The sequence below is a fragment of the Oncorhynchus mykiss genome, chromosome 29 (genome assembly GCF_057628025.1).
Source record: "Oncorhynchus mykiss isolate SJ-2025 chromosome 29, ASM5762802v1, whole genome shotgun sequence".
Lineage (NCBI taxonomy): Eukaryota > Metazoa > Chordata > Actinopteri > Salmoniformes > Salmonidae > Oncorhynchus > Oncorhynchus mykiss.
Window position 1 is genome coordinate 35,320,043 of NC_143050.1, and position 9,785 is coordinate 35,329,827.

At 44.4% G+C, this 9,785-nt stretch overlaps 1 protein-coding gene across 2 annotated transcripts; it reads left to right on the forward strand.

Moving 5' to 3' along the window:
- Positions 1-1,327: 1,327 nt before the first annotated feature.
- On the forward strand, positions 1,328-5,489 carry LOC110509658 (zinc finger protein 703). 2 transcript variants are annotated; one of them, XM_021590672.3, is made up of 3 exons: positions 1,367-1,486; positions 1,629-2,099; positions 2,746-5,489. In XM_021590672.3, exons 2-3 carry the CDS (start codon positions 1,851-1,853, stop codon positions 4,300-4,302), a joined length of 1,806 nt encoding a protein of 601 aa, XP_021446347.3. In that variant the 5' UTR covers positions 1,367-1,486; positions 1,629-1,850; the 3' UTR covers positions 4,303-5,489. The 2 variants fall into 2 exon arrangements, with proteins under 2 accessions (XP_036823978.2, XP_021446347.3); XM_036968083.2 differs by having other exon boundaries at positions 1,328-2,099.
- The last annotated feature ends 4,296 nt before the right edge of the window (positions 5,490-9,785 follow it).

Genomic DNA, 9,785 nt, shown 5'->3' on the forward strand with positions numbered 1-9,785 from the left:
ACTTTGCTTAGAAATGATCGCTCGCATGGTTAAGGGACATCTCTGTTCGTACGCAACATTGATAAATGAGGGTTCCCACGGACGCTAGTAATTTTTTTTCTGAGTCTGTGTGACGTAGATTTGAAATCTGAAACCACTTGAAGATGGCTGTCCCTCCTACCAATTCCTTGTTGACCCCGACATCACAGCCACCGACAAAAGACACATGCCTGCATTCGTTACATTGTAGCCAGCAGGAGAGAGAGTGGTTTCATCATGGTAGCACATTCAGAGATCCATTCCTAGCCATTAATAAAAGTTTAAAACAAATCATAGGTATGAAACAAAAAAACACTTTCGGTTTGTCATGGACGGACAATATTATTATTAACGTGAGTTCCTAGCGAGTTCAGGAAGCCAAGCAAGAACACTGTGAGACATTCACGGCGATGGGGGCAGACGTTTTTTATCAATATAGACCTTTACAAAATATGCAAGTGTTCACTAACACTAAACATACAAATATTTATTTCACAGTTTTAAGTAAAGTGAAATCTTATAGTTAGTCGGTTTATAATATGATTATGCTATATTTAGAAAGCATATGTCACTTCAAGCCTTTTTCATACAGTTTTGTTGAATAGAAAATGTCATATTTTTATTATATTTGTATTGTGTACTTGAGCTTGTGTCCTCAAACGTGACTACATCTCAGCAATTTATAACTATTTTGTACCAGATATGTGAGATTCTAACCTTTCTTTGAGTATACAGCAGTACTAGTTATTGTTTATGGCCTTGCATGATTAAACAAATTACTTTTGGGGATTGTGTAGGTGACACTTAAGATGACATTTAGTTACATTTAACTGGTTTTAAAGTTCAAATAAGGAGACAGCGAGTAAAATGGTTGTTGAATGTCACACCTGGGGTTAGACAACGTTATTCAATTTCTGCCAAAATAAACCCTGTAGTGACCACAATAGTCACAAGAGACTAATGAATATAAATGTGCTTCATAGCCAGTATATCTCAGCCAAAAACTTGGTTGTAGCCTATTGTATCGGTGATGCTGCTGATGAACTGCGATACAATGTCATCAATAGTGCCCCCTGTTGGTCATGTAGATGGCACACTGATACAATCAGTCATACATAAATCAACATAAATGCCATATAGGGCGCCTGTTAGAATTTTTGCATCAAAGGAAATTACATTCCGTTCTGACAGGAAGACATTTGAAAGATTATCAGAAGATGTATCTAACGCTGTGAAATACAGTGCACAGACAGTCTGTCTTCATTGGCCGAGGGGGACAATATTGCTCCGCCTTCAGAAGAAACGCACCAACCATTCTCATTACCGATGCAGCCATCCACTGGACCGCGGCTCGCTTACTTTGAAGGTCCCCTTGTGATCTCATACACTCGAGGTACGGTCCAGTTGATGTGTAACTGCTGAACAGACGGCGACAGAGAGGGAGAGAGCCAAGCTATACACTGGAGCGGTGAGAGTCCGAAATTATATGTATCGCGGACGTGTTTTGGAAATATCTACACCTTTTCTCATTTTGGCTATACTTATTTTACAACTCAATTGTATGCATGTATTTCGCTCACATTTCGATTGATGTGACTTTTGTGAATTAGAACGCCTGGAAGAACAATTCTGGAATCGGTACCATGAGTAAAGAAGAGCCGACCGTTAACTTCTGTTTGATGAAATTGGATGGTGAATAGGCAACATACTTTCTCTCCCGGATTATAAACTATGCTGTACACTGCGCAGGGATAATTATACAATTTATTTTCTCGGGACTGTAACAAAACACTACACTGCCCTTCTCAAACATATTTTCGTTTCCATCTCCGATGAAAGATTCCCCTGCTGGAACTATTACGCACGAGATACGCTGCCAGACCTCGGAGCCCTGTGACGATCGTGATAACTGCAGCTCGCCAACGGGCGCGTTAGTTTGTTCACCGACTCCTTTGGATCCTATTCGCCAGGCAAAGCGCCTCCCTATCCGGATACTCAAGATGTTGACGGCGCACACCGGCCACTTGCTCCACCACCCGGACTACCTGCAGCCCTTACAATCTACACCAGTGAACATTGAGGTATTGTCATTATGTTTCTATTGCCATGGTAATTGTCACACAGATGTGTGTTGTTGTTTGACATATAGCCAATTCAATACACCTTTATTCTCTCAACACTGGTGCGTTTTTGCGCAAAGCAAGTTCAGCTTTTAGCCAATAATGCGCAATATATGTCCGTAGTAGGGCTATTTATTTTCTTGATGCGCACAGTCAGGGACTTTTTTTGAAAGTAGTTCCCTGACGGTCTTTACTCATAGACCACTCATAGTCCGAGTTACCGTTCCCACCATTTTTTTTGCTTAAACTTTGTAGGCAATACATCCATTTGATAAAACTAGCCCTAGCCTACAGCGCGACACCGTTTGGCCTACTGCCAACAATTCGTAACAATGACTGTTAACAACAGTATTTATTAGTAGGCTATTATATGAACGTTAAGGTTGTAATTCATAGAGGGCCCAAGGGGTCTGTGTTACTGGTCAAACAATTATTCACTGACAATAGACATAGGCCTACAGTTCTGTCTGTGTGTCTGTCTGTATGTCTTTCTTTCTGCACCTGTCTAAGTGGAGTGTGTATACGTTTTTCCTTTCCACATACCCATTACATTCAACGTTGTGAAAATTGGTTCAACTTAACTTTAAGTCTGGGTTTATTTCTCCAGCTGGATGCCAAGAAGAGTCCCTTGGCCCTGCTGGCTCAGACCTGCTCCCAGATTGGCAAGCCTGACCCTCCTCCCTCCTCCAAGCTAGGCTCCATCCCCTCCAATGGCCATGGTGATAAGGACCATAATGGACGCTCCTCTTCCTCCTCCTCCAGTCACAAACTTGGGGACCACCGGCCCATAAAGGACGACAAGTCCAGCTTCAAGCCCTATAACAAAGTAGGGGGAGACAGTCGGCGGGATGGGGTTAGTAGCTCTAATAACAGCTCTGATAAAGCTGGGTTCAGGGTACCTAGCAATGGGAATGGATGTGCTAACAGTAACTCATCAGGCTCTTGTCCATCCTTTCCACCACATGCCATATCTCCCAACTCCAGGGTGGGTAGTGGCACGCCCCCTCAGCACACGCAGCAGCCATCGTCCCAGACACACAGACAGAGCCAGTCGCCACATGGGCAACGGAATTCCCGCTCTCAGACTCTGAATGGAGAACACAAACAGGAACAGGCCAGTCCACACAGGAACAGTAACAGTAGCAGCGGCAGCCATCTTAAAAAGGAGTCGGATGTGAATAAGGTTCATTTGGACAGTCCCCAACTGGCTAACTCCAGCCACGCCAGAGCCAGCACGAACTCCAGCACAGGCAGCTCCGAGGGAAGCCCCAGCCACGAGGGGCCCAAGGCGGACTCCCAACCACCACAGCCTGGCCTGGGCCCTGGACATATCGCTCCCATCTCCCCTTACAAGACTGGCCACTCTGTCTTCCCCATGTCATCCTCTGGAATGGGCTACCATGGCTCTGTAGTGGGTTCCTACGCTGCATATCCCTCCCAGTTTGTCCCAGGTTTGGACCCTAACAAGTCTGGTCTGGGAGGTGGGGGTGTGGGGGTGAAGCACTCCACTCGAGCCTCTCCCCCCTCCTTCATGCAGGGCTTTTGCAGGGACCCTTACTGCCTCAGCTACCCCAACGCGCCCCACCTGGGGAGCAGCAACCCCTGCATCCACGACCCCTCCTCCGCCCTCAAAACAGGCTACCCAGGCTTGGTCTACACCTCCCACCCCCTCCACTCCCTCCACCCCAGCACTATGTCTTCCAGCATCACCCCCACCCTGTCTCACCCCCTCTACACCTACGGTTTCATGCTCTCCAATGACCCCATGCCTCATGCCTGTAACTGGGTGTCGGCTGCGGGGCCCTGTGATAAACGCTTCTCCACCTCAGACGAGCTGCTGGCCCACCTGCGCACGCACACCTCCTTACCCGGAGGGATGGACAGTAAGCTCCTCTCTGCCTACCCCTCTGTCTCCTCCTCCTCTGTTGCCTCCTGCCAACTTCACCTCCCCCATCAGAGCCAGGCCTCCCTGCAGAACTCCTTCTCCCTTAGGGCTCCTCATACCCTGGGTCTGGCCCGGTACCACCCCTATGGTAAGGTCCACCTGCCCCCTGGACCTACCTCCATCCCCCTGCACTCCCTCCAGGCTGGTTCTCCTTACTACCCCCACTACGCCCTTTATAGCCAGAGACTGGGCTCAGCGTCTGCCTTGGGCTACCAGTGATCGCTCATCTCCATCCATCCACACAGTCTATTACAGTGTTTCTCCTAACATTACTAAGCCAAGGCGCCCCCCCCCCCACTCCTTCCCGCCTAGCTCTGCTGCCCCCTGCCTAAAACTGCTGGGAACTCTGTGGATCCGATTAGTTTTAATAGGATGGTTATGGTAGCCCTGGATGAAGGTGTTTCAGGGGCCTCTGTGGGCAGGATGTTCCAGCTATATGGGGGAATACCAAACCAGGATCCTATGGAGGAGTCCGAGAAGGGGCTGGATGCTTGCATGTCTGTACACTGCTAGGATGCTGCTCTCATGAACAAGTGGATTGGACTGGACGAGTGGACATGGTACCATGCTAGGTTGTAACAGCACCACAAATGGAGCTGGTTGATAGCTGGCTGATAGCTGTTGGTAGGATGCTGTATAACACCTCATGGATCTCCTGACGTCAAGCTGGGAATAGTGATTGCAGTGGCGAGGGGACAGTGATGGCAGCCTTCAGCACTGTGGGGAGGCTGGAGGAAGACTGGGGGGAAACGGGGGGGGGGGGATGCATGCTTGCTTGACCTTGAGTGTGCGTTTAGCTCGGTTATGGTTTTGAGATTTGTTTCTGTTCCATGCATTTGCTTCTTCTCTGATTTGAAAAGATACATTTTATTTATTTTTTAACTGAGCGCTTTGGCTTTCAGGTTTACTATCCAATAAATTATTTTTAATTGTTCTTACTTTTGTTATTTTGTTTCAGTAATACAGTTCATTTTATCCAGGTTTGGGGTCAATTCCATTTCAATTCCAATCAATTCAGAAAGTGAACCTAATTCTAAATTGCCTTAATTGAAAAGCATTGAAGAGAATTGGAATTTCAGTGCACTTCCTGAATTGACTGAAATTCAAGCGGAATTGACCCAAAACCTGATTTGTATCTATTATTAAGATATGTTTCCACACGGTAAAATACATTTGCAAAAAAAACAACATTGTTTTTTCCTCTCCTTCTCTGAATGAATGGCTTCTTAATTGTTGTTTGTATAGCAGATTAATAGTGATATTTTTTGTTAAATATTTGGGTGAGTGACCTGGGTAAGGGAGGGATACAAACCCAAATACAGGGGAAACATGTTCTGTGGTGATGGCAGAGCTATCCGGTTTTAAAGGGGAGGTCATATTTTGTTGAATAAATGATAATGAATATATTTAAATTCTGTCTTCATTTGTTAATCCAATTGGTTCTTTGACAGCTCATTCATCTCAATCCTTTTGATTTGGTTCATTAGGCCATGATGACTAGCTATGTAATAATGAATCACTTAGTCTGGAGAGAACATTCAAAGACCGTGTGACTAAGAGACAAAGAATACTAGAGAATGCTTATTATATGTTGCTCTGGATAAGAATGACTGCTAAATGACTACATTTTTGAATCTCAGAATGACTTGTGAATATACATATATTCAGCACAGTATTACAGTACTGTATTCAGCAGAGGCGCAACTTTCACTGTGATACAAAACGCCGCACCGGTATGCTTTATCACCATGCGGACTCCTCAGAGCGGTCGGGTAGACCGTTTTCCGGTTTCAGCAGGCAGAATTCAGGTCCGCATGGACACCACAGAGTGTGCGGACAGGCTGTGAAGGAAAAGCTTCTGAAAGGCTGGCGTATAGGACCAGCACGGGACAGATGAACAGAGGCAGCTGCTGTCTGTGTTGTTCTTTTTCTCTGAGTTGTAAAAGCAAGCAGAGCAGAAACTGTCTACTCTTTAGTTGACTGATCTAACTGGCAAGGTAACTGCTGTTTGGCAGAACCAATTTATTTTATTCCCAGTGCTGAGCTAGTAGTGTAACTGACATGTTACATTAGCTAATGTTTAATCCCCTCTCGACTGAAGTGAATGAACTAGTAGCTAGCTAGTAGCTACCACAGCCAGTTCAGCTCTAGCTAGACTCTAGGTATCTGTCACGTAGCTAGCTTGTTTGTTTTGTCCAGTTTCAACACAAGTACATTATAAGATGTACCATTGTACCATTAGCTAGAGTTAGCTAGCTAGCTAGATCAATGACTAGCTATTATTTTTGCCTCAACCACACTAGACCTGAACTAGCGGCCAAACGACTGAAGACCGATATTCTGATGTTTTTTTCAGTGCAATATTAGTTTTTATTAGTCAGTATAGTCATGTAACGTTATTGTTCTGTCAGTTTCTCTAGCTAATTCCATACTTTTCACACTGACACGGTATAAACAGCTCCACATGCTTCACTGTCATGGTTCACAGTCAGCACACAACACTATGCTCATGTCATAGCAAGATCAGATGGTGACAGGTGTCCCTGCAGGGTCAGACAGCCAAAGAAGACCAGTCTATAGAGCTCAGGTGAATTTTGCAGTATATTATAACAATCAGTGAATGGATACAAAGTTCCATCTTGAGTTGATGTGAATGCTACAGTCTGGGATCTGTGAATAATGGTCAATCCAATTATTGAATCATTGGTTCTATCCATGGATAATATAATGTATAAATGTACACCAAGGTAAGTCTTTGTCATGCCTCATCTGAGCAGGATCAAATGGTGAAAGGGGTCTGTCTCATCAGGGTCAGGCACCCAGGGAAGACCAGTCTCTGATGGCGCTGAGGGGAACTTTTGCAGATACAACACTTTATTCTCGCTGTGCATCAAACACTGGAGAAGCAAGAAGCGTCGAAGCTTGAAGCTATTTTAAGGCAGTCTGACAAACCTCTAAAGTTGATTTCCAAACTGTATTAAGGATTGATATGGGCTTTTCCCGATGACACAAACCACAAATATGTCGAAGACCTGGTAGATGCCATTGATGATGATGCATGGATACAGATGTGTTTGAATGCCCAGTCATGTTCATATCATCTCAGACATAAATTACTGCAGTTGAAGACCATCCATAGAACGTACTATATATGTCTGTGACATGGAATTACATGCAGTTAGAGATTTCATTCCTCTGCTGGAGGTGTAAAATACAAAAGGGGACATATTTCCATATGGTCTTGTCAAGGCTGGCTGAATTCTGGCAAAGAGTATGTTCTTTTATCTCAGCATGCCTACAGGTTCTCCCTTCTCCCGGGTTTTTGTTTGATTGGTAATGTTGATACTGGAGACTGTTATCAGAAGAAACTGTATAACCTAGCATTTATACAGTAGCAGCTAAGAACTGGAGTGGCATGAATTTGAAGGTTGGTTATCCTCCCACAATGGATGGAATAAATGTCAGGTTACTAGATTTGATTTATTACAAGATTAAGGGTATACTGTGCAACTTTCATAAGGTCTAGATTCCTTATATGGAATGACAAAAGGAGTCTGTATTGAAAACATGCCCACGTCGGGGGAGATACCTATATAAGCAATCCCTAGCTGCTGGGCTGCTCAGTCCTGTCCCTGGGGGTCTGCCATAATGTTGGTTGTCACTCTGGCCTTGGCCTAACACACCTGAAACCAATAATGAATGTTTCACTAAGATCCTAAAGCTGAGTGGGGTGTGTTAAGTTGGGGGGCTACAGGGCCGTGGACCCCTAGGGGCAGGATGAGGTGACCAGGCTATATTGTGTGCAAGTAAAAAGAGCTCTACAGTACCATTGAGCCTACGACATGAATTACACAGAACAAAAATATAGTTCAGTCTTATCAATCACTTAAACGTAGTTAATAATGATCTCTTACCTAACTTGATGACCGGGGCATTTTTGATTTTTGTTGTTGTTCTAAATAGAGACGACTAGAAGGACCACGGGTCATATTAGATTGTGTAGAAAGGCGGAAAATGAGCTTTAGATGCCCCCAAAAATGGGAGGACCCCCAGACCCCCAGCCAAGACATGACATCAGATGATGTCTGTAATTATCCCTGGCCCTCTGTGTGGCTTATCACATGTCAAATACATAGAATATTCAAATACGACGATTTTTAAATCTGTGAAACTATCTGTAAATAGTTTTATAAACTAAATCTGTAAAACTATCATAAATATAAACGTAGTCAATAGCATTGGTAGTTAATATGAGGGTTTCAACATGGAATATCCTTTATATTTTTTATTACACACTTTAATTTATTTTATTATGTCAATATGTTGTTAATGTTTTGGCACAAAACTGGTGGTAGTTGTGAAAAAAAGTAAATAGTTGGAAGAGTGTCGTGGAATTATTGTAATCAAAAGGAGAGACTTTTAGATTTCTTCAAAACAATCAAACCTTATTATTTAATTACTGCAGTAATGGAGCTGGCCGGTAATCACCCCTGGAGGTGATCACTGAGAACTCAACCAGCTGGTTTGAGCCACAGCATTTTATAGCAAAGTCCATCCTTCTGGAATTCATGACAAACAACAGATGTATGGAATGGGTCACAAGGTAAAGATTTGTATAAAAGATACTGATAATTTACAGTAGACAGTATCTCTTGTAAAAACAAATTCTCATTGTGTAGAAACCAGGGTCTGGCCCCGAGCCATCTCTCCCTGGTACCTTATAGAACAGACACATTAACTCATGCTATGGAATGCGGTCTTGTTAGGCTTATTGCCAAAAGACATCGTAAATCTTTTGTCAGTGTTAAATCTCCTACAGCCCTATACTCAGTAGAACACACACAGATGAGTGTTCTAACAACCCCTTATTCTGTTGCATAAAACAACCATTTGATGCAATAACAGCATTATAACATAATCTTGTCATTTCTGTTCTGACAAGAGTTGCAGAGTTAATTTAAAATAATGCCATTGTTGATTAGACGCTTTCTGTTACACCCTGATCTGTTTCACCTGTCTTGTGCTTGTCTCCACCCCGTACCAGGTGTCTCCCGTCTGTCCCCATTATCTCCTGTGTATTTATACCTGCATTTTCTGTTTGTCTGTTCCCAGTTTGTCTTGTCCAATCAAGTCCTACCAGTTCCCGTGTTTCCTGTGCTCTAGTTTTTGTTTTTATTAGTGTTCCCAGTTCTGACCTTTCTGTCTATCCTGATCCGGCCCACCGTCCTGTACCTGTGAGTTCCATCGCTCCAGCATCTCCTTCCTAGGATACGTCATTGCTGCAGGGAATATTCAAATGGACCCTGACAAGGTGAAACCCTGACATTCCCCGAGACTCACCTGTCACCCTGGCTCCCGTCGGACCATGGCATTCGTTCGACAATGTTTTTGGTGGCCCACCATGGTTCCTGACATCTCTGCGTTCGTTGCCGCCTGTACTGTGTGTGCACAGAACAAGACTCCGCGACAAGCTCCGGCTGGCCTTCATCAACACTCCCTGTCCCTCACTGCCCCTGGTCCCATATCCTTGGACTTCGTCACATGCCTCCCTCCGTCAGATGGCAACACCACCATCCTTATGGTAGTGGACAGGTTTTCCAAAGCCGCCCATTTTATTCCCCTTCCTAAGTTACCCTCAGCTAAGGAGATGGCCCAGCTCATGGTGCAGCAAGTCTTCTGGATCCATGAACTGCCGGTCGACA